At 53.2% G+C, this 27884-nt stretch overlaps 1 protein-coding gene across 1 annotated transcript; it reads right to left on the bottom strand.

The window, feature by feature from the left end:
* Positions 1 to 23006: 23006 nt before the first annotated feature.
* On the bottom strand, positions 23007 to 26403 carry Foxl3 (forkhead box L3). The gene is made up of 3 exons (XM_021640711.2): positions 26240 to 26403; positions 25397 to 25565; positions 23007 to 25211 (listed from the first exon to the last, which is right to left on the bottom strand). The coding sequence occupies exons 1-3, from the start codon at positions 26344 to 26346 to the stop codon at positions 24837 to 24839; spliced, it is 651 nt and encodes a 216-aa protein (XP_021496386.1). The 5' UTR covers positions 26347 to 26403; the 3' UTR covers positions 23007 to 24836.
* Between the last annotated feature and the right edge of the window lie 1481 nt (positions 26404 to 27884).

Raw genomic sequence — 27884 nt, 5'->3', positions numbered from 1 at the left:
CACCTGACCACTGGCCGGTACCCAGTGCGTTCTAGGGTCAGTGTCTGCAAGGTCTTGTGGCTAGACCTCATCTTTGGGGCTAGAGCTCCTGGGCCCAACTTTAGGGCGAATAGTCACCGTTTTGCCTTGAAAGCTCAGGTGGACATTACAAGCCCTTATTCTATTGGAGTTTCAGGAGAGACTGTCCCACCTCACCCAAGGGCTCTCCGCCCTGTTCCTGCAGGGTCTGCAGTCCCTGTGTTCCCACAAGACTGCTTCTGTCTCCCCGGACTCCCCAGCTCTCTGTAAAAGGCCTGATAGAATAACTGCGGAGGCTTGTGGACGCACCCTGGTGTGAAGAGCCCTCCATTCTCGGCTCCTCCACAGGATCTCATCCCCGCTGGGTGGAATCAGGGAACGCGCCTTAGGGTGTGCATCCTAAGGGGTGGGGAAGCACGGCTTGTCTTGTACCAAGGGCATGGGCGGCTGCAACCCCGGCTGGGGCGCCGAAGCGCGGTTCGTGGCTGGCCCTCTGCTGCCACCTGGTGCCCAGGTTCGGCCACGCACCCGCTTTACTTCACTTTGGCGTTGCAGGCGCGCGCATGCTCCCGGAGGGCGGGTCTGCTGCAACAGGAGTCCCTGAGGTTACTAGGTGTGTGAGTGTGTTGTGCTTTTTTAACGGGCACAGCGGGAACTGGCGGAAGCTGCGCTGCAGCTAGAGAGCCCATCCCCTTGGTTGCGTTGCGGGAAACTGAGTCCCCTGGTGGGGGCGGCCATGGCGGCTTTTTCGCCAGCGAGCGCCTGGCCCACCTTGGAGCGCTCCAGTTGTGTTGGGAGGGCAGCGGTGGTGGATCAAGGCCTGCCGGTGGGTGGAGTTGTGTTCTCCCGAGGAGGAAGCCGGTGCAGAAAGTGCACCGTAATGAATGCCCTCACATCCTATGATTGAAGGCCGCAGTGCTTCCTCACTGGGATGTATAGTTCAAAAGAAACGACAGGATGTGGGGGAGTTGGAGTACCGTCCTGTAATCCTCCAGGATTCCGTTTCAGGCCAGTCTGGGCTACAAATCGAGACCGGGTCTTAAAAAAACAAAAACAAAAAACAAAAACCCAAAAAATACAAAACAAAACAAAAACAAGAGGGTACTGCTGTAGCTCAGTTGGTAAAGGACTTACTCAGCATGCAGGAATGCCCTGAGCCTGTAATCCCAGCGTTGGGACAGTGGAAGCAGCAGAATCAGAAGGTCAAGGCCGTCCTCAGCCACGTAGCCAGTTTGAAGACAGCGGGGGCAACACGTGATCCAATCTCAAAACGAAAACAAAAACAGGTCAGTGTCATGCCACATGCTTTTAGTCCTAGCACTGGAGAGACTGAGGCAGACTGAGGTTCCTGTGAGGGAAACTGGTCTATGCAGCAAGTTTTAGGCCAGTCAGACTTACATATCAAAACCCCGTCTTTAAAAAAAAAAATTAACTAATTGCAAATGAAGTGATAAGACACAGGCTGCTTCTGCTGGCCTGGGTGTATGCTGGGTGACTTGAAGACCAGTGAGAGTGAGGCCCTGGAGGCACAGCCTCAGCCTTGGCACAGAACAGAGGGGAGGAGAGAGGTGGAGGTGAATGCGGGACCGAGCAGGCAGAGCTACAGAGCTGGGCTTTTATTTTAGGCCCCTGGTGGGATTTCATTAAGGGTGCTTCAGGGAAGGCATGGGGCTCAATCGAGTTCAAAGGTCCCCTGGCAGCAAGAAGGCTGGCGGGAGGGGAACACGGAACAGATGCACGGCCTTGGTGAGGCTGAGGCGAAAGGCTCAGGAGGGGCGCTGCTGGCTTCAGAGTTCATAAAGGCTGGGGATTTGCAGGGAGTGGGAGCCGAGAAGGTGAGGGCCAACTGCCAGGCTTGAGCTGGAATCACCCACAGGTGTGATGGGCTCCCTGCCAGGACACTGTTTAAATGGCCCTGTTTGTGAGCCTGGTGTCACATTCCACACATTATCTCGGTTACAGAGCATAAAAACCCGGGGCAAGGCAGTCCTTATCTCCTTCCATGGCACGCTACCAGCAGCTGAGTAAGGCTCTATTGCCTCTGCTCAAGGCACAAGGAAGCAGGCTTGGAGGTGACAGGGTTTCTGTCCCCGCAGCAGCCAGCTGCGACAGCAGTGACTTCATCGCAGGCCACAGGGCACGGCGTGTGTGTGTGTGTGTGTGTGTGTGTGTGTGTGTGCGGTTCCAGTGTTAAGACACAACTCCCTTGAGGGCCGGTCACCATTTCAAAGAGCATCATCCAGTGTCCAGTGTATCCCCAGGCTCATACAACCATCGCCACCACCCAGCTCAAGAACACCTACACAACCCCCAAGAGAAACTACGGGGCCAAGGAGATGGCACAGTCAGTAAAGTGCTTCCCATGTAAGCACAAGAACCCAGGTTCACTTCCTAGTGTAAGCCAGCGGCTCTCAACCTCTCCAACGCTGCGCCCCTTTAATACGCTTCCTCATGTTGCGGTGACCCCAACCATAACTTGCCACTTCATAACTGTAATGTTGCTACCGTTAGGAATCATACTGTAAACGTCTGGGTTTCCTGAGGTCTTAGGTTGAGAAATACCGGCCTCATGTGGTGGCATATGCTCGTAATCCCAGCACTGCGGAAGCAGGGTCAGGGTGACCCCTGGCTTCTCCGGCCAGCCAACCAAGGTGGCTGAATCAGTGGGTTCTGAGTTCAGGGAGAGACCACACACACACACACAGACAAACACACAAACACAGACACACACACACAAACACACAAACATACACAAACACACAAACAGACAAACACACACATACAAACAAACACACACACACAAACACACACACACAAACACACACACACACACACACACACACACAAACAGACAAACCATGTATCCTTTAGCGGTTACCCAAACCCTTGATGGCCACTGTGTGTGTGGCTTTGACCTGTCTGCGTACATCGAATATGTTGGCTTACTTAGCACGTGGCCTTTTGCACCTGCAGAATGTCCTCCAGGCTCACGGAGCATTTCTGTCTCATGAACTGGCAGTCTGAGGTGTGGCGTGGCATGGCGTGGCGTGGTGTGGCGTGGCGTGGTTCGGCTCTTGGTTTGTTTTCTCATCTGTGGGCGGGTGCTGAGTGATCCCCCCCATCTGAACTCTTACAGCACCGCTCCGAGCGCTCATGGAGCAGTCCCTATTTTCAGTTCCCAGCGGTGTGTGAAAGTGTGGACAGGCTGGAGCTCGTATATACAGGCTTATGTTTGGGAGTGAGATACAGACTGAGGCATCCGGGATACCTTTTGTTCAGACCGGGTCTCTCATTGGCCTTGGACTTCACCATGTAGAAGCTAGCTGTCCTTCAAACTTCCAGGCAGCCTCCTGTCTCCACCTTCCATCTTGATGAACAGTGATTACAAGTACACAGTTCTGGGGGCCCAAATTCAAGTCCTCATGCTTGCAAGAAAAGCTCCTGTTTCAATTCTTTGGGTTCACCCATAGGGGTGAAGCTGCTTGAGTTATTGGAGAATTTGGGTGAGATTTGTCACAAAATGCAAATGTTTTTTTCTTTAGTTTTTTTGAGACAGGGTTTCTCTGTGTTGCCTTGGACTCGCTTGGTAGACCGGGCTGGCCTTGAACTCACAGAGATCCGCCTGCCTCTGCCTCCCTCAGTGCTAGGATTACAGGTGTGCCCCACTGTGCCCGGCTGCAAATGTGTTTTTCAAGGCAGTGGTCCCAATGTATAACCCTCAATGATGTAGGAGGGTCTCAATTCTCCACACATCACCAACATTGCTAAAAAAAAAATGACACTCACTTGTTTATGTTGTGAGAGAGCAGGACATTCACGTGCCTTGCTGCTCATATGAGAGAACTTGCGGAAGTTCGTTCGGAACTTCGTGCTTTCCGCCATGTAGGTCCCAGGGATAGAACTCAGATTTCTGGCCTTGGCAGCCAGTGCCTTTATCCGATGGGTCATCCCCTGACCGGCCCTCCCCTTTCCCTGGAGGGTGTGGGATAGTGCCCCCTGGTGGCTTTGAGTCATATTTCCAGTTTTCGTGAGCTTCTCAGTCCTTTGTACAACTTCTTTGGAGACACTAGTCATTAATCTTTTGCCTGTTTTTACTGATTTTTGTGCGTGTGTGTGTGTGTGTGTGTGTGTGTGTGCGCACTCGCAGAGGTGCATATGCACACGAGTGTATAAATAGGTGCACGTGGAGGCCAGAGTGTCTTTCCTCACCTTGAGGGTCCTTCCTCAGGAGCCTTGCTTTTTGAGACAGTCTCTCACCAGGCTGGAACTGTGCAGGAGGCTGCCTGGCTGAGAGCCCCAGGGAACTCTTGGTTCTTCCTCCCCAGTGCTGTGATTACCCACCGGACAGCAGCAGCCTGCGAAACCATGGTCTCTGGAAAAAGCCACTCTCTGCTCAGTCCTTTGTTTTGTGTTTGCTTGTTTGTTTGTTTTTGAGGGGGGGTTGTTGTTGTTTTTCTGTTACCATGCCCTAGAGGAAGACTTGGGGCAGGAAATGGTGGATGGGGCACTGGGCCCCCTCCCAGACACTTTCCTGTTCTTCCTCATCATAGGGCTCAGCATAGGGCCTACCCCAGGCTTCCTGCACTTGCCGTCAGCTCCTGCCTCCTGATGGTCCAAGCCCCCTCGCTAATTCCTTCTGCTCTTTGCTGTAATGGGGGCTCCCTGGGTCTGGGGCTGGCTTTCCAGGGCTAGGCTCGCACCTGGCGCTGGGAAGACAGCGTTTCCTAGCAGTACCCACAGCTATCCCAGAAGAGGGCTGAGAGCAGGGGCTGCAGCCACACAGGTGGCCCTGACCCCCAGCTTGGCCTCTCCCCACTCTGTGATGTAGACATGACTCTTGGCTTGTCTGTGTGCTCTTGACCAGATAAGGTAGTCACAGGGACCTCCCAGGCTGGTTGGGAGCTCATTCAAGACTGGGCAAGTTCCAGACCCAGGACACAGTTCCTAAATTCCCCAGCTGGTGGGGGAAAGCCAGACCAAACAGTTGGATGCATGCTAGGTGCATTCTGGGAAAGCTGAGGTGTATCTGCCTCTGGTACCTCAAGTTGCTCAGCACTGAGCTTGAGACATGATCAGAGTTTGGTAAACACAGACTGGAATGGACAGCGAAGAGAGGAAAGCAGGGCAAAACAGATATAATTACAGCCTGGGAGCGGAAGAAGAGCGCACTGTGGTCCTGGCGGTTGCTTTGGGGGTTTGGCATTGTAGACAAGGAGAGGACACCAGCTAAATCGTTCAAAGACCTCCACTGAAGCAGATGTGTCCTTGTTCGCTGGCATTGTGTCCCGCTGTGCAGCCTGCCTGGTCACAGAACACCAGCACAGAATGGGGAGACACATAACGATGCCAGTGCTTTTATACCTCTGAAGTGAGCAGAGAAAGGCCCTCCTATGTCTGTGGCCCACTCACATCCTGAACTATCTCCGCAAAGACATCTCCCACAGCTGGGCCCCGCCCTGACAAAGAGTGTTAACAAGTAGCTCAGGCTCTGAGCTGAATCCAGTCCTGACCTGCTATTACTGTTCAAGGCATTCAAGGTGTGTGTGTGTGTGCATTATTGTGGTGATAGCACAATAAAATGAGGTTTCATGTTGTACACTGTTACCTAAAAAGTTTAATTAAATATGTCATACTATTTACATTTTTGTGGTGCTGGGAGTAGAACCTAGGATCTAGCATTTCTTTGCTGAGCCACAACTTTAGTCCCTCACTGGGGGATTCTAGGTAGGGACTCTACCACTGAGCCACACTCCAGCCCCTCACTGGGGAATTCTAGGCAGGGGCTCTACCACTGAGCCATACCCCACCCCAGCCATGGAGAATGACTCAAAATAGGCTTCATTACTAAAAGCATCCCCGGCATGGTTGATGACTCATGAAAGCTGTAACCCTGGTGTGTCTGTACGCTTGCAGGCAGCTCAGCAGGTCAGACAGGCTCCTTACAGCTCTCCTGGTCACAGTCCCCACCCCCAGCAGTTGTTTATAAAGCTGGAGAGGGACCTTCTCCAGTCTTGAGAAGGAGCCTCTGGGCAGCAGGGTAAAATTGGCATGTAGGTGAGGCTGCGAGAGGCTTTCAAGCAGCTGATGAACATGCACATACCACTGGATCATTCAGAGGAAGCAGGCAGAGAAAGTTTTTGAGAAAATAAATCAGAACAATTTTCAAATTTGATGGTAAAAATAATAATAACAGGATGAAGATGATCAATGAGCTCTAAGCACAAGAAACCAGAAAACAACCACACTGAGGCACCTCCCAACAAAAGCATCTGAAACAGATGAAGTGGAGATTTTGTAAGCAGTTGGAGAGGGAGACACGCCCCATACAGAGGGAAAAACTAAGGATAGCTGTGGGCTTCTAAGCAGTGGAGGAGTAGAAGGGGATTCTGCAGTCTGGGAAAAGTGTCTGCATATTCATAAAAAACATGTGACCATGAAAGACTGGAGGCTTATCCTCCTAAGAGTGGGAATCAGGCAATGGCATCCACTCTTGCGTTCAGCATTAGAACGGACATTACAGCTAGTTCAGTGAAGCAAGAAATGAACAAAAAGCAACCAGACTGAAAAGTGAGACGTAAAAACAAAAGACACAATTAAAATAGTCAAGAATACTACTACTCACTAATGAAAAGAGACATACACAAACATGACTGAACCTCAAGACCTCCTGAGGAACGAAAATGGCTTCATCCCCAAAGCGGATACTGTACGGGGTCTGACACTCATGATAAAGAAAACCTTGACAGTGCCGAATGACTCCAGGTGTGCTGAGTCCCCAAGGGGTATGAGTAGATACTTCAGTTTCCGTCTTCATGCTTAGGTCGTTGCTCTAGTCACTTCCCTCATCGCTGGAACAAAACACCGGACCAAAGCAACTTGAGGAAGAAGGCTTAATTTTGGCTCACAGCTTGAGGGTTCACAGTCCTCATGGTGGAGAAGTCTTGGTGGGGGTGGGAGCGTGCGGCAGCCGGTCACATTCCCTGCAGGAAGCCGAGGAAAAGGAAGGCTGGTGCTCAGTTCCTGTGGTAGTTTCAATGAGGACAGTCCCCACAGGTTCATGTGGTGGATCACTTTGTCCCCTGAGGTGGAATTTTTGGTTCCTTTCAAAACTCAGTTATGTTATGTAAACAGGTTTTTATTTTAATCCGAAGTGGTGCAGCCTGGAGAGGGGCATGGAAGGGCGTGGTCTTCGCCAGTTGCAGTTAGTGTAAATATGAGAGCCCAGAGAGAGAAGTCTTGGAGGAGATGATGGAGAGAACACTCCAACAACGCTTCAAAGAAAGAAGAGGGCAGCTTGCTGCATTTGCTGGTTTGCTGGTTACCTCGACTGCTGGATATCCTGATGACTGAGATTGGTATTGTCCCCAAAGGAACACGACCCTAACCAGCCAGAGCTAAGTCTAAAGATGTCCCCTTTCCCTTCTAACCTTCTTTCTCTCCTACCTAGGGTTGGGTGGTGGTGTAAGGGAAGTAGAGACTTAAAGAAACCCAAATAAAGTAGAGTTGAAAAAAGCACCTACAACCCCCAGTTAGTGGAACTGTTTGGGAAGGATTGGAAGGTGTCGTTAGAGGTGTGTTACTAGGGGTGGGATTTGAGGTTTCAAAAGCTCCTGCTATTCCCAGGTAACCCTCTCTGCCTCACACATGTGGTTCAAGATGTGAACTTTCTGTAGTTTCTGCCTCTGCGTCCTTACTTTATCATTGTGGACTCTAACTCTCTGGAACCATAAGCCATAACAAATGCTTTCTTTCTTTCTTTCTTTCTTTCTTTCTTTCTTTCTTTCTTTCTTTCTTTCTCTCTCTCTCTCTCTTTCTTTCTTTCTTCTTTCCTTCCTTCCTTCCTTTTTTTTTTTTTTTGAGACAGGGTTTCTTTGTGTAGCCTTGGCTGTCCCTTAGACTCACAGTGACCGGCCTGCCCCTGCCGCCCTGAGCTCGGGGATTAAAGGCGTGCCACCATGCCTGGCACTGCGCTTTCTTTTATAGGTAGCCTTGGGCCTGGTGTTTTTGTCACAGCGATATAAACTAATAATAAATGATGAGAAAAGCAGTAGCTAAAACAGCTTCGTTCACTTCTTTGGTCTTGGCCCCACCAGATGGTGCTCCCCACATTCAAGGCGGTCTTCCCTCCTCAGTTAAACCAGTCTACAGACTCCCCAACAGACATGCCCACCTCCTTAGAGACCCGAGATTCTTTCAAGGTCAACAGAAGGTCACACGTCTGAGAAAGTGGAAACGTGAAAGATTCTGGAAGGCCTCGCTCCAGCTTTACAAACAGCTGCTGGGGGTGGAGACTGTGGCCGGCAGAGCTGTCGGGAAATCTGTGCGGCCCCGTCTAGCTGCCGTCAAGCTGTGCAGAGAGCACTGGCTGCAGCTTTCAGGAATCGCCATCCATGTCGGAGTGTGCTTTTTGTGATGAAGCCTGATTTGGGCCGTCCATGCTTCTCTAAGTAACCCCTCCACACGATCCTCCTGTTAGTAACCTCAGGGGTACTGGCTCACCAAGGTGTGTGTTTGCTTGTTGAGACGGGGTTTCTCTGTGTAGCCCTGGCTGTCCCGGAACTCTGTAGATCAGGCTGGCCTCAAACCCACAGAGATCCTCCTGCCTCTGCCTCCTGAGTGCTTGGATTAAAGCTGTGCACCATCACTGCCCAGCTTTACCGAGCTGATTTTGGTGCAGCTTTGTTCTGTTGTTGTTCCCTCTTTTGGGGTGAGAAATTGTGCGTGTGTGTGTGTGTGTGTGTGTGTGTGTGTGTGTGTGCCGCCCAGGGGAAAGATCTTGTACAATGGTAGGTGCATTGGCGTCTTACATATACCATGTCGGGTGGTGGATCTCACAGTGTTTGCCATCCCATGCCCACACCAAACGCTTGCTGAGATGCCGTCACAAACTAGTTACAGCCGCCACAGGCTCCGTGTCTCCAGAGCCCTCGTGATAGCCTGGCCCCCGCTGAGTGCCACAGCACAGCCTCCTGCCACACCACCCCTGAGGGTCTCCTAACACATGCTTCCAAAATATAGTCCTCCATCCCCATCTGTGTGCTCCCTTGATCACTTACACGCCCGGGGGTGGAGTGGGCACACCTGTGCAGGCCCGGGTTCCACACTCACACCCAGCTGAAGTCACACTGTGGGGTGTGTGCAAGTAAGGGGTGATCTTTCAAGTATGTGGCACCTGCACAGTCGTTACGTAGCTTTCTGTCTCTGTCGCAGAATGTAAAGGATGGAAGGTTTGTCACCGCTTCACGGTTTCAGAGTTCTCTGCTTGTGGACGTCTGGCTCTGATGCTTTGGGGCTGTTGGCAGTGGACAGAGTCCTGGAGGCATGAGAAGATGGAGCCTGTGAAGATCCACTCGTCAGTGAGGTCCCAAGTACCTTTCTCTTCTCTTTGCCTAGGGTGTGTGTGAGTGTGCGTGTGTGTGAAAGTGCACGTGTAGGTGTGTGCATGTGGGGAGGTCCGAGATCGACACTGGCTGTTTTCCTCAGTCACTTCACCTTGTCTTCTGAGTCAGGATCTCTCACAAGCCTGGAACTCACTGACTGGCTGTACCCTCCCTAGTGCTCGGTTACAGACAAGTGCCACATGTGGCTTATATGTAGCTTCTGGGGTTCTGAACTCGGATCTTCCTGTTTGCATGGCCAGTGCTTTACTGGGTAAGCCGTTTTCTCGGTCTCTTCCTTCTCTTCATTCTTTCTCCATTTTGAGACAATCTTAATCGATAGCCCAGGCTGTCCTGGGGCTTACCCTGTAGTCCAGGCCAGGACTGAAGTTGGACTCACGGGTATCCACTGATCTCGGCTTCCAAAGTGCCGACATGGCAGGTAATAGCTGTGCCTGGCTCCAGCTCATGTTTCCATCATCTCCCGGTGCCCCACCAAAACGTGGCTCGTTGAGGGATGAACCTGCCAGTAAAGCCAGAGCCCTCTGGAGCCACTTTTCTACCCCAGGGCTCCCTCTGAACGCTGCAGAATTGCCAGCCAAGCTTCTCTGCATGAACTTAGAGATAACCTCAGCTACAAACCATAACACAAATCACTTAAATCATTGTTTTTTTTTTATTTTTTTTTCAGCTTTTCTTGTCCAACTGTACTTGGTGTAGGCTAGAAATTTGCCTCTAGGTCCTGCTTTTGCTACACCCCACACATTTTTCTACATTTGCTAGATTGCTTCAGTATCTTTTAGAAAAACTACTTAAAGTTTTCACTTTGATTTCCTCTTTGGATCGTGGACTGTTGGTCATGAAGTTTATGCTTTCAGTTAGATAGAAGCAGCTCAGTGTATAATTAATTCTACTGAGTTTAGAGAATACGCCTAGACAGCAATCTTTTGAAGTGTCTTGAGACTTTCTATGGCCCGACCTATGGTCACTATGACAATGCTGTCTGTAAACTTGAAGAAACCCTGGCTTTGGGCCCTGGTACCCGGGCTGTATGACAGCTAGTCACCTGTTCATCTCCTGCCTCTCCTGCCCATTCTTTAGTTGGGAAGCCAATTAAAGTCTCAGCTTAGAACTGAGAAACACACATGGCTGGGTGGGGGTCTGAGAGTTACTATTGCTATGACAACCTACCAGGACTGAAAGCATCTGATCGGGTATTTGGATTACATATTTCAAGTTGTGCTCCATTAAAGGAGGCCAAGACAGGAACTCCAACTGGACGGGAACCTGGAGTAGGAGCTGATGCAGAGCCACGGAAGGTGCTGCTTATGGCTTACTTAGTCCTCTCCCTCATAGAACCCAGGACCACCAGCCCAGGGATGGCCCCACCCACGATGGGGTGACCCTCCCACATCACTCTCCAATTAATAAAATGCCCTACAGGCTTGCCCACAGGCCAATGAAGGCCTTTTCTCCACTGAATTCCCTACTCTCAGATGACTCTAGCTTCTGTCAAGCTGACCCAACATCAGTGGCCAGCACAGTGCTGCGCAAGCCTGAGGACTTCAGTTTGATCTCTCGAACCCCCTGTTAAATAAAAGAAAGAGAAAAGAAAGAAAAAAGCCAATTCTGGTCTCCTGTGCTTGTAACCCCAGCACTGGGGAAACGGGATTGGAGGAGTCCTGGAGCACACTGGCTAGCCAGTCTTGCTAAAGCTGTGAGCTCTCGGCTCAGTGAGAGACTTCATCTAAAAAACTAAGGTGACAGGGCTGGGGAGAAGGTGACAGGGGATGGGTGAAGCACCTGTCACATAAGCATGGTGACCTGACACTGGCCACGGAGCCATGAGATGCTGGGCAGGTGTGGTGGCCTGCCTGGACTCTCAGCGTGTGGCAGGCAGGGAGAGGGGACATCTTTCTCCACTTGTAGGTGAGGATTTGCGTCAGTGTCTGTATCCTCGCTTGCTTTCTGTTGCTGTGATAAAAACCACACCTGGAAACAGCTTTGGGGAGGAAAAAGTTGATTTGGCTTACGTGACCTGGTACAGCTGAGGGAAAAGTCAGGGGAGGGACCCGGAGGCAGAAGCTGACGCGAGGCCACGGGAAGCTGTGCTTACTCACTTGCTCTCCAAGGCTCGATCAACCTGATTTTTATTTTATTTCCTTACTTTTGTTTTTGTTTTTCAAGACTGAGTTTCTCTGTGTAGCCGGGACTGTCCTGGAACTCACTCTGTAGACCTGGCTTGTCTTGAACTCGGAGATCCACCTGCTTCTGCCTCCCGAGTGCTGGGATTAAAGGTGGGCACCGCCGCCACCTGGCTCAGCCTACTTTCTTACATCTCTCAGGACCCCCTGCCCAGAGGTCACCCACATGGGCTGGGCCTTCCACATCAATGATCAATCAAGAAAGTGCCCCTCCCCAGACCTGCCTCCAGACAATCTGATGGAAACAAGTACTTAAATGACATTCCTTCTTCCCAGATGACCTTAACTTATGTCAAGCTGACAAAACACTGTTGAAGTCAGCATCAGATGGATTATGCTCCAGCTGCCGGTGTCTTATTTCTTTAATGGTATATGTTTGCCTGTCTTTTTATTTTAACAATTTTGTGTCCGTATAGTTAAAATATGTTTGATATAAACAACATTTAACTCTCTCTCTCCCTCCCTATCTCTCTTGCCACCCCCCATCATGTGTTAGAGATGGGGTCTTCTGTAGCCCAAGCTGGCCTAGAAGTCACTTTGCAGTTGAGGATGACCTTGAACTTGAGATCCTCCTGCCTCTACTTCCTGTGTGTTGGGAAGTAGAGGCAGCACCATTACTCTTGGTGCTGGGGCAGGATCCCAGTCTTCTTGAAATTTAGGCAGACCTTGACCAGCTGCAGCCCTGGCTGCATTGACATCCAGTCAGAGAGCCATTTCTTCTCCGAGTCTCTCTGATTACACGTTAAGGTGACAAGTCATTCCCCTGGTGAATGGAGGTGGGGCAGAGCTGGCTGGTTCCAGGGGAGAGAAGGGATTGTTAGACCCCTTCATTTTGAGTGTCAAGGAGCAGTTGTGGTCAGGAGGAAAGGATGGAGACTCAGAACTCCAACGTTTTGAAAACAGAGCCCTGGCTGATGGGAGTTCTTCTTGGGTGGCTTTTGAGCTGAATCTTAGGCCTGGGTTGGGGGCAGGAAGGTGCCTTACCCAGCAGCACTGGGAGTGCCAGAGGCCCAGAGGGAAGGCTGGGCTTGGGAAACTGAGGATGAGCAGCGTGTGTGTGGCCAGGGCTCTGGAGAGCGGATGTGGCCACTGCTAACCGCTAAAGAGTGAAGAATTGTTTTAAACCAAGAATTGGTCATAGTGACAATTCTTCAAGCCTTAATTTGCACATTTCATCAGTCAAATAAGATGGATGGACGTCTGAGTGGCATGATGTCATGGTAGGATGTATGCAGTCTGTGGGATCCATGCCGTCTGTGTACACACACATGCAGATGTGAGTGGTGGCCCAGAGAGGCCAATGTCAGTCATCTTCCTCAGTCCACCTCATTTGTTTTTAATTTTGAAATTGTATTTCCTGCATATGGATGTTTTCTCTGTATATTTGTATGAAGAAGCCAGAAGAGGGCTCCAGATTCCCTGGAACCTCAGTTACAGACTATGAGCCCCCATCTGGGTGCTGGGAATAAACGCAGGTCCTCTGGAAGAGCAGCTAGTGCTCTTAGGCACCGAGCCATCTCTCCTGCCCCTCCACCTAACTACTTGAGCTTTTTCTCTGAACCTGGAGCTCATCTGTTGGGCCAGACTGGCTGACTAACGGGCCTCACGGGTCCTCTCAGCTCTGCTTCCCCAGGGCTAGTTTACAGACATGTTCCACCATGCCTGGATCTTTGTGGGGCTTCCGGGGACTGTATTCAGGTCCCTGCACTTGCATGGCAAAGGCTTGACCCAGTGAGCCATCCTGCCAGCTCCAACGTCCATACGCGTAGCTTCAGCATACCGACACATTGAAAACATATGTACGGAGCTGTGTGCACAGTCTCATGAGGGTTCGTGCAAAAAAGTTCTTTTCTCTACTCTTCACAAGGAAAGGCCGGAGGCCTCCTAGTGTTGGTGGTCCACACTCTCAGATGGAAGCCGCATTGCCTATGTGGGGAGAGGTCCTGGCCCCAGGCGGAGCCTCTGCTGTGACCCAGGAAGGGGGCTGTGTCTGAGGTCTTGTCCTGGCCAGGCCTGGTGTAGCCTGGGCCTGCCTTGTCGTGTGAGCTGAGTTCAGCCTCAAGATGGCTGCGGACCAGCTGTTCTCCCTGGGGCACTCGGAAAGTTCTCTGGGGTCCAGATGCTGTGCCTGTCAGCACCAACTGACTCCAGACCCGGCATCCACTATAAACCCGTCCCTGGCATGCAGAGGGCTGCTCAGTCCAGAGGGGAGGGCCACCGGTTCTGATGTGATTACGGACCATAAATGAACAAACGATAATTTCTTTTGCAGGCTGCTGCGGATTCGTGTGGGTGAGTCCCCCACCCCAAATTACATCTCAATCAGTGTTAAAAGCCGCCTGACATTTCCCCGTGATTTATGTATTAACCTTTACAGCGGGCGCCCAGTGCTGATGGCTGTCAGCCAAGCGGGGTAGCAGCTCCTGGCCTCCCTTGCTCTCCTGCAACCCCTGCTGAGAGCAGCCTCGAGGACAGGAACTCACAGGGTGACTCAGGCCAGCGAGGGAAGCCGAGTGTCGTGGGCAGGGCCTCTGAGGAGGCTGGGGGTGGGGTGGGGGCTGCAGATGCCACTGCTTTAAGCCAGTGGGTCTCAACCTTCCCAACGCTATGACCCTTTAATACAGTCCTTCGTGTTGTGGAGATCCCCCCTTCCCAACTATAAAATTCCTTTGCTGCTGCTTCTCGACTCGATTTTGCTGTTGTTGCGAATTGTGATGTGAATATCAGGTTCCTGATCTGTGAGCCCTATGGGGGTCTCGACCCCCAGCTTGAGAACTGCTCGCTTGGGCCTATGTCTTGGGTCGAGGAAGAGTGAAGAACTCGTCTGTACTTGGCAGCAGCTGGAAAGCTGATGGGCAGAGGGTCACAGCTGTGTGCGCCAAACCCACAGTTGGGGCGCCCAAGACCCTGGCATGCCTGACCCCTCCAGAGCAGTGTGCATCACAGCCCCCATGCCCATCATCATTCACCTGTGCATCCACACTCAGCGCATGCCTCGCCCTGCCAGGTTGGGCACCCGCACCCGCATATACCCAAGTCCGTGGTATGTGGGAGGTTCTGGCACTCAGGTCTCCACGAAGGTCACACCCTGTCACAACTATTCCTAGCCGCAGAGAGGCCTGAGTTGTGTGTGAGAAGCCCGAGAGGGATGCCCCAGACCTGAGGATGGGTGCTGTGCCATTCCAGGGAATTCTGATTTCAAGGCCTGGAGGGCACACTTTGACCACCACCCCCTGAACTGGACCTTCAGTGTTTATATGATGATGTTGGCCGTAAATCCACCACTGCAGACATTTCTCTGGCCAAAGCGTTCACCATCATCAGACAAGTACGGAAACTTTTGCACAGACACCCCTGTTTATAAAGCAGTAAGTTGTGACACTGTATACAGTTGTGTAAATATTACGGGGGGGGGAGGCTTTCCCCCCCAAACTTTAGTAACAAGAGAGATTTTGGAACAGTCACTGTAGAGTGACCCGCAGTTAACTGGAGAGCAGACACTGGGAGCCTCAGAAGGCCTGACAGCTCTTGCCCCCGTCTCATGGAGTGACTTCCCTGCAGCCTTTTGACTGACCTCGCAGCACATGCCCTCCTCACCACGCACGCCGGCCACAGTGCAACACCCCGGCCTCGGCCTAACATGAAGGCTACACTCTTCTTCTTGAACTTTCCAGCATTTTTGCTTTGTTGTGGGTGTGTGGATGCCTTGTCTGCATGCATTTGTGCATCACGGACATGCCCGTTGGATCGCCTGCAGTTGGGGCTGGGAATCGAACCTGGGCCCTCTGGAGGAAGACCTTAACCCGTGAGCCATTCCTCTAGCTCAGGTGCTAGACTCCCAAGCGCACAGTTCTCAGGGCACATACAGTCTTCTGCAGGGATGTAATGGTTTACAGAAGAGACTTAATGTTTCCTTCCTCCAGTCCTCGGGGGCACCAATCAAATTAGCGTACCTTTGGAGAGTTTGTCTTAGCGTATCTGATTTCTGAAGCTCCCATTTGAGTTGCCGAGCTGAGCCCCATTTAGAAACAAATGAATTAGACGAGACGTGCAATAGTCTTCCGATTGTCCCGCCCTTCTCACACCGGTGCTTATTGTATACGTGATGCGTTGGCCTCGACACAGATGGTTATAAAGTCAAAACACCGACCGACTCCGACTGAAAAGTGTTCAAGTCACTTTTGTATCTCAGAGCATCAAATATTCCCTCAGGATTTTATGTAAAAATAAACAAACCTAGTGAGGCGTGGCGCAGCATTCCTTTACATTAATCCCAGCACTCGGGATGCAGAGGCAGGCGTATCTCTGAGTTCGAGGCCAGCCTGTTCTACAAAGTGAGTCCAGAATAGCCAGGGCTACACAGAGAAAGCTGATCTCAGAAACCCAAACCAATCCAAACCAAACCAAAAACAACAAAACCAAACCCTAAAACACGTTTATTTCATTAGAATGCAAGTTTGCCTCCACCTTCAGCAAGAGGTAAATTATTATTCTATGTATACCAATGTTACACTCTTATAATATTATATAGTCTGCACATACATGCATAAATATTATATGCCAAAGATTATAAATGACATAATTATATTTGATATAATTATGTATAAATATAATGATACTGTATATAAACGTTATATACCAATGGCAGACAGCTGGCCTAGCTTCAGGCCTGGCTGGACCAGGGAGTCTCCATTTCCCCATCTAGCATCTATTTCCATGCAGGTCATTTTCTGACAGGCTTTCCCTGTGTAGTTCAGGCCCTCAGTTTACCCAGCAGAAAAATCCTCCTTCCCCATTCTTAGAGTAGAAGCCCTGGGGCTGGGGTCTAGTCTGCTGCTTCGGGGTCATGTGACCAGCAGGTCATGTGATCACCTCTAAGCCAGTCTGTGTGGGGTTGGGGGTCATGCACCAGTTAAGAATGGAGAGGAGTGGAGCTGGGAAGGTTGTCACAGGCTGGCAAAGCTTTGTGACACGTGGCTTTAGTCTCATGGCTAAAGCAGCCCCTCCTCAGAGGTGGCTCAGAACGGTAGATTACAGGAGTGACGCTGCTGGCAATGGGGACTTCTCCAGTGGCCCTGCCACATGGGTCACTCTGTTCCAGAGGAAGAGGCAGGCCCTGGGACCCAGGAACAAAAGCACCAAAATGAAATGTCTGCTGGGGTCATTGAGCCAGTATCTACTGAGCAAAGCAACCAGCAGCGGTGAGGGACTGAGAGACAGGACCCAGGGGTGAGTGACACCTTCTCCCCCTGCAGAGAGGGCAGAGGGGGTGGGAAGTTGGGGTGCCCACGCCAGTGGTTGGCTGCTCAGTTGCTGGTCTACCCTTGACAGACCTCAGTTTCCCCACCTGCAGTGTGGGAGCAGGGCTACCTCCCTTTTGGCTCAGAGCCAACCACATGCTGCTAGGTGGACTGAGGTTTGTGGGCGCTAATGGGGTCCCTCATTCTGAGGAGGAGCAGGGATGGCCAGGGTGGGAGCTGGGGTAGAAGGCAGGCCTCCCTCCGCAGCTGAAAGTTCACTTTCAGGGACAGGATGGCTCCTGGTCCAGCCTGTGGGCAACCCTCAGCCTGGCCGCTGTCTCGCCTGAACTGCCTCCAGGGCCCTTCAGTCTCTGTAGCCAAGGGCACGTGGACCGACAAGGGGACGGTGGGAGCCTGGATACTCTTGGCCGACGTGTGTCCCAGTCAGTTTATCTAAACAGAAAACCGAGAAGCCCTTCCAGACGTCTCAGAAGCGCTGCGCACATGTGGCTCGTTCTGCCTTCGTGTCTGGAGCCCCGACCCACAGCTGTGAGCCCAGGGCCTTTGAGGGAAAGCACGTTCCAGCGCCTACCCTGTGTTGGGCCAGGCCGGGGTCCAGGAAGTCCGATGGCGAGGACGTGGAGCGTGGGGAAGTCCGTGCCTGGGGTGGCTCCTTTTCCGTTCCTGTGTCTCGCGTGACCCTGAAGGGCCGTGGCAAGGACCCTGGAGCCGGCGTGAACTGTGCAGACACCCACCTGGATCCACAAGTCCAAGGACAGGCCTCCCTAGCTGCGGGGACGAAGCGCCCGCTTCTGGGGGTGCTCTTTGCAGCCCCGCCCGGGCTGGAAGCTCTGCCCTGCCCCAGGCCACAGCAGCCCGGGCCGAGGAGGATGTGTCCCCACACTTAAAAGCCACAGGGGTGTTTATGAGGACAAGCAGAGGAGGAAGGCATTACGGCAAGGGATTACATGTGTGAGGGTGGGAGGCGTGACAACGGCAGGTCGGCGCGAGCCAGCAGCCTACCCTGCACCCCGGAGTATGAGGCAGGGCTGCCGTCCTTGCTGTGCTCATGCGGGGCCTCTGCTGTGTGCCGTGTGTGTGTGTGTGTGTGTGTGTGTGTGTGTGTGTGTGTGTGTGCTCGAGAGAGTGTGCATGTGCGTGCGCGTGCGTGAGCGAGTGCAAGCATGCGTGCGTGTCTGTACACGTGGGCACAGCTGTGTGATGTGCGTGTCTGTGCTGCGTGTGCATAGGTGTATTCGGTGACACCTCCCATCCTGACATGTGTGATCCCTCGCTGTAACGCCTTCTTCCCCTGCTTGGCTCTTAGTGCAAGGACACATCCTCGTCAGCCCAGGCCTCTGTGGCCCGGGGCAGGACATCGAATAGCAATAAGTTTCTGTGTGCACAGGCGTACATGCCTGCACAGGTGTGTACACACAGGTGTGTCCACTCCGCTCCTGCGTGTGAATCTGCATGCTTGTATCCACGCACAGGCGTATGAATCTGCTCCCTGCACTCGTGGGCTGGGGGTGCATGCCCACGTGGCCTGTCCTTGCACTTCAGCCAGCCGAACCTGTCCGTGCTCAGACGTCACAGTCGCACAGAGCTTCAGAGCCTGGGGACATTCGGAACTGTGCCCTGGTGGGAGAAGGCACAGATCTCTCTTCCGCTTAGACACAGCGAGGCTGGGTACATAGAGGCCTGATGGGTCAGTCTCCCCGTCTGAGGAGACCGTTCCTCAGGGTGCTAGGCGAGGCTGAACTGCAGGTGCCTGGCTGCCCCTGGCTGCTGCTGCCCGCAGGCTGCTTCTGCTGTTTCTCCGGAGGGAGGCAAGGCCGTTGGGATCCTTGTTGGAACCCTCAGGTCTCTGCAGTGACCCCCGCCCCTCACCTAGTACCAGGCTTTCCTCGGCTGTGTCCTCTACTTGGGGCTCAGCCATGCCCTGGCTTGTACGAAGCCCCAGCTGCCTTCCCTGTCTCTCAAGTTCAAAGGTCACCTTGGTCTCGGCTGTCTTCTTCCTGCCAGGGGAGCAAAGGTTCCCAGTCCCTTTCTGCCACGTCTACACTCTGGCTTTATGAGAAGGGGAGGCCTCCGGAGCCCTGGAGCGGATGTGCCTTGGAGGTTAGGGCAGCCCACAGTAGGGCCCTCCAATCAGGGATCCCCGGAAGATGGTGTATGTGGCCTCCAGAACATTGTAGCACATCAGTTGCTCCTTGGATTGGGGTGGGTACATCCCTGAGGAAGCCTGGCAGTGGGGGACTCAACACTTGGCGCTTGCCTGGCTGGTACAGTGCTATGCAGGGAACACAGGAAGAGTTGGAAGTTGGGCGTGCTGCCAACATTTGGGAGGCCGAGACAGGAAGGTCCCAAGTTCAAGACCACCTCTGTCTCAAAAGAAAAGGTAAGCCTCGCTGTGACATCAACCTTCTGCAGGCTGAGGCTGGATGATTTCAACGAGAAGCCCTCGGGGACTGCACAGAGAGCTCCAGCCCCAGGCCCCAGGACAGGGCCAAGCTGGGTGGAGGCAGATACGGCTGCGTCTTCCCTGGCCGGTGACTCCTCTTTGTCATCTGATTCAACACAGAGCACAGGGCCATGCTGAACAAAGTCTTGACATTCCCCCTCAATTTCCTTTCTTCTCGAGAAATGGCAGCGCCATGTGACCTCTCTCTGTGTTTATTATAAATCTAATACCCCGTGTTTCAGTTCAGTGAACGCACATCTTATTTGGAACCTAGGTTTGAAGTCGCCTAAAGCTGGCCGGAATGTAATTGTACCAGTGCATACAAGATCCTGTTAATTTCTGTCGGGCCCCAGCAGCCCCACACTGGCTTGGGGACTGTCCCTCTACACAATGGAGCATGAGGACCAGGCGCTTTTGCCCAGGATGTGACTGGCATTTTGTGCAAAAAGAAAAGAAAAATGAAAATGTAATTTTGTAACTGTTCACAGATTGTTAGTTTGCTTGGACAACAAATCACATCACAGGCCACCCAGGCCATGACTTTCCTTTCCTTCACTTACTTCCCCTTCCCTCCTTTCTCTCTCTCCTTCCTTCCTTCCTTCCTTCCTTCCTTCCTTCCTTCCTTCCTTCCTTCCTTCCTTCCTTCCTTTCTCTTTTTCTCTTTTTCTCTTTCTTCCTTTCCTTTTTTCTTTTCTTTTTTCTTTTTGACGTAATTCCTCCGGAGAGGGTGTGTGGGCACTGGTGATGCCCCACTAGAAAGGACCCCACCCCTGACATCAGCAGCCCAGCAGCTGAGCCATAGTGGGGGTTCTGAGCTGTTCTAGGAAACCTTATCTCTGGAACAGTACTTCATCTAGTAGATAGTATGTCTTTTTAAAAATAGATATTACATTTCTTTATTTTGTATTTTTTGCATCTTTGGGCAGGTGTGTGAGGATACAAACATGTCACAGATTGCATGGAGTCAAGGGACAACATGCTTTCCTTCCTCTGTGTGCGGCGTAGGCAGCCAGGATTGTTGGCAGACACCTTCACTCACAGAGCCATTTTAACAGGTTTTTCTTTTGCTTTTGAGATAAGATTTTACTGTGTATCCTTGGATAGCCTTGGACTCGCTATGTGGACCAGGCTGGCCTGGAACCCCCAGAGAGCCACCTGCCTCTGCCTCCTGGGTGCTAGGATCACCGGTGTGCACCAGCAAACCCAGCCTTTACTTTTAATTACGTAATTGCATCTTCCTCTGTGTGTGGATATGTGTACAAACGCATGTGCCCTTGGAGGCCAGAGGAAAGTGTTGGGTCCCCTTGAACCGGAGTACTTGTGAGCAGTACTTGTGAGCCACCTGGTGTGGGTGCTGGGAACCGAACTCAGAACAGTGCAGGCTCTCAAAACTGAGCCATTTCTCCAGCTCAGTAGGCAGTATTTCTAATCCCAGGTTACTGCACCCAGGAGACTGTCAGGGCAGTGCCAGACAGAGAGACACTTTGGCACTGGATTTTGCTTCCGTGATCTGGAAACCTGTCTGCCTGTCCCCAGACCACGCGGTGGGGGTTCCCAGGGTCCTGTGGATGACTAATGATACCCTCTTGCTCCTCCTTCTCCTGACCTGCAGCTCCTCGGCATCCCCACTCTACTGTGTGTGAGGGAGGGCTGTCATTGTGCACCTGAGCAGATGGGTCTGTTTTTCAGTAGTTTTCCTGCAGATCCCCAGGCCTGACAAAGAGGGACACTTTCAGTCCTTCTCCAGTCCTTCTCCAGTCCCCATGAGACCTTTGATGGCTCCCACAAATTATGAGACACACCCCAACATCTGTTCAAAGGCCAGAACTCCAAGCTGCAGAAGTTGATCTCTCAGATTTGAATCAGTAAACTCTCTGCTTGGGGCAGACCAGCAGATTTCAGCAGAACCTGGGGGCCATCTGGAAACTGCCTAGACAGGGTCAATGGCTGGCAGGATCGAGGCAGAGGGGGTGTATCCAGAATGGGAGGGGTCAGACAAAGATGGAAGGGACCCAGGACTGCCATGGGTTCCATGATACCTGTTTTCACTTTTACACGTTGGAGAGAAACAAGCTCTAGCCCGTGTTCTAAGCCTGGAATGTTTATGCTGAGACCTGGGAGCCTCTCTTTGAAACGATCATAATCTGGTCTGGAGCTCACAGTCCAGGCCTCCCTTGGGTGGGGGAGGTTGGTGGAATTTTCTTTGTAGTGTCATAACTCAGAAGGTGGGAGAGAGCCTGGCTTTGATGAGGAAACTGAGGCCAGGGGTAGGGAGGAGCCTGAGAACAGGAGGCCATTGCAAATAGGAGCGCACTGTAATACGAGGCTATTCCAAACACCTGGGATAGAGCTGCAGACAGACAGAAGGAAACACCCTTGTTTCTGTCTCCCTGCCCTAGGGATACTTCAAGGTAGTGGGCAGGGGTGGGAAGAGACTTCAAGGAAGTGAGGTGTCCAGGAGCGCAAAGGGAAAGCTACTCAGTCCTCACCCCAGCCCTTCCCCGGCTGTTCTTCTCAATCCAGGGCACCAACAGTGCCAAAAAGGATGGATATTGAAAGATGGAAGCCGGAGTGTGAGGAGAGACAGACCGGTGTAAATGCAGGCGCTGTGACCCCAAGGTTAAAGAAGGGCCAGTGTGGCCTGGAGCAAGCTGGGATCTTTACCTCCCTGCAGCCACATTTGCTATCTCATCTACTCTATAAGCCCCAAATTCTTTCCATCTTAGGGCTGAGCTCCCATAGGCACACTTTTTCCCATGGCCACAGCTTTTGGCATTGCCTGCACCCCTGTGACCCATGGTGGTGGCAATACAGGCGTGGGGTGTTTGCTGTGTTGACTAATCAGCAGCTTCCGGTTGGCAGGCTGCACCTGGTGGGCAGATGGGCAGAGGCACCAGAGGTGTATTCTGGCTCGCTGTGGGGAGCAGCCTTTTTTTTTTTTTTTTTTTTTTCCTGACAGCTAGAGAGCTTGCTGGACCTTCCAGATCCACCAGATCCCACGTAGAGAGCCACAGCTTGAATTAGGGGTCTGCCCTCCTTGCACTTTCTTCGGGGGCTTGAGAGCTCTGAGCCCAGCCCGGGAACTTTAGTTGGGACCGTGGTAACTCATCTACACTCCCTCCCGAACTTGCGCTTGGCAGCTCCTCCCAGCTTTGTTAATGGAAACCTACTGATCCGTGACACACTGGTGGCAGACATCTGCTCGGAGTAATGTGCCGGTAATGTACGTATCGATGATCAATCTGCAGATTTGCAAGAGCGGCATAAAGTATTTAATTATAATCACGTTAGGCAAGTCTGCGTGGTGGCAGCGACATTTGAATAGGTCACGGCCAGCCCTCACCCCTGTTATGTTACTGGTATTAAATGCCACTCACTCCTGATGTCACGGGAGATCACACACTGGCAAACTGGAAATGCCCCCTTGCTTCTAAGAGCATGATTGATAGCCTCTGCAAAGTGATCGCCAAAGCTCACAGTACTCGGCCTCACCTGGCACTGTCCTCACCTTTCCCGTCTGCGGGTGTGGAGACGGCACGTGGCCGTGAACTTGGGTGCAGAGCGACTGAGTCTCCCTAAGGCGCCCTGTCCTGCTCAGGGGAAGGGGCTTTCCTGTTTCAAATCACACTTCACTAACGAGAACAAACTGTAGGAAGCAAGCAAGCACTCAAAAGCTGAAACACAAGTTTTATTTGCTCAGTTGGTGTCAGAAAAAAATGTGTATCTTTGGACACTGAGCCACCTGTGATGTGTGAACCATCTGTGTTACGAGCCGTCTAAAGTAGATCCAGTGAGATTTGAATCAATGCCTTTAGCACACCGGATGGACAGATATACAAAACAAGGACATGGACAATTGACCAGAGTACACAGGAGCGGGCAGGCACGCACGTACACTCACGCACAGAGTGCATCCTGACAGGCCATATAAGCCGGGGCAGAGAAGGGAGCCTGCGTGGAGCAAGCGCAGGTCTAGGTGCCGTGTTATACCTGGCCAGCAGGCAGGACCCGCAAGCATGCTGGGTGTATTGGTAGGAGCAGCAGAGGTCTGGGAAACCTCCGGTGGCATTGCAAGGAGGGGCATCTGAGCCCCTGGAAAGGGCCGTGGAGGAGGGCTCCCTCTCCTCTCGCTGGCCTGAGTGTATGGGGGTGGGGAGGGGGAGGACAGCTTTGAGGCAGAGGCTGTGCTCATAGGGCCTGGAGGCCAGAGAGCGGCCACGCTCCTTAGTGGAGGAGATCACTGCAGGGCCCAGAGCCTCTTCCATTTCCCCAGCCAGGAAAGGCTCTACGGACCAGGCCCGGGAGCAACCGGGTTACTCCACCAGGCTGCAATGGTAGCTAGGCCTGAGGGGTCTCTGCTGTGGCCCCTCCTGCCTCTGTCCACCTTCCTTCTCCTGGAGCCTGTTTCTAAACTAAGGCGGGACTGTGCTTCCCAACGGAGACAGCTAGCCTGGTGGGGAGCAGTTTCGTCATTCAAGGGCATAATCTCAGAGCTCATCAGATTACTAACCTTCAAATGAACAGCAAACAGTTAACACTGCAAAAGGGGCGGGGGTGCACTGTGCCTAACTGTGTTTCTTCAACTGCCCACCTCGGTGGTGATTAAGTCATTCGCATTTCAAATGGAGTATATACGTCCACTCCCGTCTTAAACACTCGGCGTGCGACACGGTTCCTCCCGTCTCCTACGAAAGTATTACAAGGAAGCTGGTAGGGACTGAGTAGAATCAGGATAAAGCGCCCTTCCCTCTCCTCTCCCCCTCCTTTCTCCCTATTCTTTTCCCCGTATAGAAATTACATGCCACTTAAATTTCTTCTTATTTTGAAGCCAGCTCTCACTTATTTTGCTCGGGCGGGCCTTGAACTTAAAATCCTCCTACCCCAGACTCCTAAGTGTTGGGATCATGGGCTTGTGCCACCACGCCTGGTCTGGGAGATAAGTGTGTGGTGCAAACACAGGGTTCTTCTGGGTATGTCGCTCATAGCTTGGCATCCTGGCAAGCCTCGGGGTAAGTACTAGTCCCAGGCCAGATTAACATCTGTCGTCACTGTTTGAAACCTCATTATTCTGAGCTACGGGGAAGGCCTTAGCCGGCTTCATGAATAAGATATAGAGCACACTTTAACTCGGGAATGGGGCGTCTACAAAGCCACCTGTCTCGTGGCTGAGGACAAGATGCTACCTGATTCTGGAGAACCTCAGCGGTTTTACTGCTTGATGCAGGGGGAGGTCAGCAAGTCCACAGCAAATCTCGAAGTGGAGCCGAATCCAAGCCGTGTTTTCCTGCGAGAGAACTGTTTTTCTTTTATTCTTTATAAAGTCACGACATCACCATAAATACCTTTTATAGGAATTATAGCTCTCCTCCAAACGGAGGGCTGGGTCCCCGGGGCGTTCTGGGAAGAAGAATGCAGATGTGGCCACGTCCGGGGTTCTTGATTCAAGATGCCTGGTTCAAGTCCTGCCTTCAGGGAAGGATCAGGCTCAGATCCTCGACTGACTGCGACTGACTGCAGCAGCCACCGGGGGACCTCATGCTGCCCAAAAGTGGAAGCTCATTTGCTGGGGCTCTAGCGCTGGATACCTGGCTTCCTGCGAGTGATAGGGCGCCCTGAGAGCCGGGAAGGGGTCCGGGGAAGACAGGATATAGTCAATACTGAATTTGATGTCTCTGTGTGCGGCAGGGCTGGCCTGGGCCTCGCGATCTGGGCCTGGAGCGCCGTCGGGGCCCGGAGAGCCACGCGCTGCTGGCTCAGGGTTCCCCGGGGGCCCCTCGCGCTTGGGGCCGCGTCGCCTGCGTCGCCGACGGAAGTTGCCGTTCTCAAAAAGGTCCAGGAGGGACTCGCAGCCGCCCGCGAACGTCCAGTAGTTGCCTTTGCCCTTGTCGTGGCCCTCGGTCCGTGGCACCTGTGGGAGTGCGGGGCTCAGCCAACGTCCCCAAGCCCGCGCGCTGGACGCGCCACAGGCAAGCGTGTCTCCGCCCCCTCGGGGACCTTCTAGTAAGGAGCTTGTCTCGGCGCCCCCCCCCCCACCATGGACTGCTGGGGACACCCGGGGGTCCAGTGCTCGCGGCGGGCGGGGGAGGGGCTGACCTTGACGAAGCAGCTGTTGAGCGACAGGTTGTGGCGGATGGAGTTCTGCCAGGCGCGCTGGTTGGAGCGGTAGTAGGGGAACTTGCGCATGATGAAGTCGTAGATGCCGGACAGGGTCACGCGGCCCGCGGGGCTCTGCTGGATGGCCATGGCGATGAGCGCGATGTAGCTGCGACAGGGGTGCCAGACAGAGGGGCTGCATCAGGCGGGGCGGAGCTGAAACCGCAGAAGCTCTGGTGAACTCAGACCTGCCCTGGGACTGGCTGGAGCCCTTGAGACCAGATGGGTCCCCCTCCCGTCCCCCCACCCCTCCCCCGCCCGGTCCACTGGAGCCCCACGAACCTGCTAGAGTTCAGCAGGCTGGTGAAGCCTCTACCGAGCCTCGGGAGCCCTCCAAGATCCTCCGGAGTCCCCCGGACCCTCGGAAGCACCCTGCCCCTTTGAAACGCTCTTTACCGGCTGAAAGCCCCCACTCCACCCCAAGACCTGCTGGGGACTCTCTGAATCCCGAAACCCTCCGAACCCTGATGCTCTCTGGAGTCTCCAGTACCTTCTAGACTTTGTGGGACCCTCTAAGGCCGCCCGGGGCCTGCTGGATCCCTCTCAGCCACCCAGGACTCCAGGGACGTGTTGGGGTGCAGAAGCTGTGGCTCAGTAATCTCCCTGCTCGCCACCCAGCCTCCGTTAGCCTGCTCAGCCCGTGGAGGACCCCCACCCCGAGTGCGCTGGAACGTCTTTCCTCAGACCTCAGAGACCTGCAGACGGGAGGGATCCCACCTCTCCCTAGCCCGAGGCCCTGGTGAGCCAGCCCTCTATGGCTCCTGTCACCCGTCCCCGGGTCACCTGTACGCCGGCCTTGTGAGCCGCTTTTCCTCGTCCGAGCTGCCGGCAGGGTAGTCGTCTGCGTCGTCATTGAAGCAGTTATAGGGGTACTGTGAGCTGTCAAACATCGTGGCTGCCCTGTGCTGTCCTGAGCTGCGCCGCCACCGCCGCCTCCTCCTCCGCGCTGGCCGCCGGCCGCCGGGGAGCCCAGCACTGACTTCCCTCGGCTGGGCCAACAGCGTCTGCTTGCAGGGCGCGGGGAGCCTGGCTTCTGGGGTCCCCGCCTGCTCCGCCTGGTTCTCTGGCGTCCAATCCCAGTGCGGGGGTTGTCCCCAGCCACCACAGAGTGGGAGCGCAGCGGAGGAGCTTCGCCACCTTCTGACCCGCTGGCAAGGGAGGCCAAGGGGTGGTCTGGCCCCACAGGCAGGGCGACCCCTGTCCGTCTCCCCTGAGTCTCAGATTCTAGGTTCACTGCTGCAGCTAGAGGTGATGAGGGCCAGCCCCAGAGAGCTGAGCTGCCGTCCCCTCTCCCATAGGACACAGGCTGGTTGCTTTCAAGCCCAGAGCCCAGAGCCCGGTCCAGGCAGGTGGGGGCTGCTGCCCGAGCCTGGCTCCCTGTTTTCCCGTTGCACCGGTTGCAGGTGGATGCCGACAGGAGACCCGTGGCCCAGGGTTTCTTCCCGTATCCCGAGTCCTCCTCCCACAGTGCATCCCTGCCTAGAAATAGCCTCCCATGGGTGCTCTGGGTAGTCTGGGATCACAGAGAGTTTTTTTCTTCCGAGCTCCCTGCTGGCTGTCTGGCCCTGGGAGAGGTAAAATGACTGTGCAGGGAACAGACATCTGAGCTAGAGACTGGGGACCCGAGGCAAGATGGGATGTCTTGGGGACCCCTGGCATCCCAGGGACTTCTTTCCAATAATCTACAGAAGTCAGACCAGGTGAGATATCTGTGAACCCAGACAGATGAGAGGCCAGGACTAGCCTTGGGTAAATTTCCTCTTCCAGGCAGCACCTTCCCTTCGTTGCTGGGGCCTCGTGCTACCCCTCCTGTGGTAACCGATGACTCTGAGGTCCTCTGTGGAGAAGCCTGAATAAGCTGGTCCTGCTGCTTTTGGTCGTGGTGGCATGGCTACTGCCCCAGCCCAAGCTGCAGGAGGAGGCAGGAATGGGGGAAAGGAAGTGCAGGGCCCCTCTGTGAAACAGTTTGGCAACCGGTTTAAAAATTAAACATGTGGTCAGTAGTGGGGGTGTAGGCCTGACTATAACCCTGGCATCCAGGGGGCTGAGGCGGGGAGATCATGCAGTTCAGGTCAGCCTGCACTGTGGTGCGAGATTCTCAAACAGACAAACAACACATAAACACATGTGTACCATACCATCCATGTATTCCACAATACACCTTTACACACAGTCATGCAGAAACCCGAAATCAGCCCCAGAAGCTCAGAGAAGATTTCCTGGAAACACCTTCTGATTGGAAACACACCTTTCAACAGGCGTGTGGCTGCGTGAACTATGTAGCATCTGTGCTGTGGCGTAGTACTCAGGCAGTAAAAATGGAGGGACTCTTGGTACATGCAGTGACCAGGTTGACCAGTCTCCAGAGTTTACCCACTTTATAGTCTGGCTCACGTAACACACACAAAAGACCAGGTCAATGCAGCGC

This window comes from Meriones unguiculatus, chromosome 15 (assembly GCF_030254825.1).
Source record: "Meriones unguiculatus strain TT.TT164.6M chromosome 15, Bangor_MerUng_6.1, whole genome shotgun sequence".
In the NCBI taxonomy this organism is placed as follows: Eukaryota; Metazoa; Chordata; class Mammalia; order Rodentia; family Muridae; genus Meriones; species Meriones unguiculatus.
This window is presented reverse-complemented; position numbering and strand designations above follow the sequence as displayed.

What these genes read in the sequence shown, in the direction of transcription:
- Foxl3 (XM_021640711.2), bottom strand. Translation starts at nt 26,346, where the DNA reads ATGTTTGACAGCTCACAGTACCCCTATAACTGCTTCAATGACGACGCA. An exon ending in CTCACAAGGCCGGCGTACAG is followed by an intron (nt 25,566 to 26,239) that starts GTGACCCGGGGA and finishes CCCCTGTCGCAG; the next exon opens with CTACATCGCGCTCATCGCCA. An exon ending in TCAACAGCTGCTTCGTCAAG is followed by an intron (nt 25,212 to 25,396) that starts GTCAGCCCCTCC and finishes GCACTCCCACAG; the next exon opens with GTGCCACGGACCGAGGGCCA.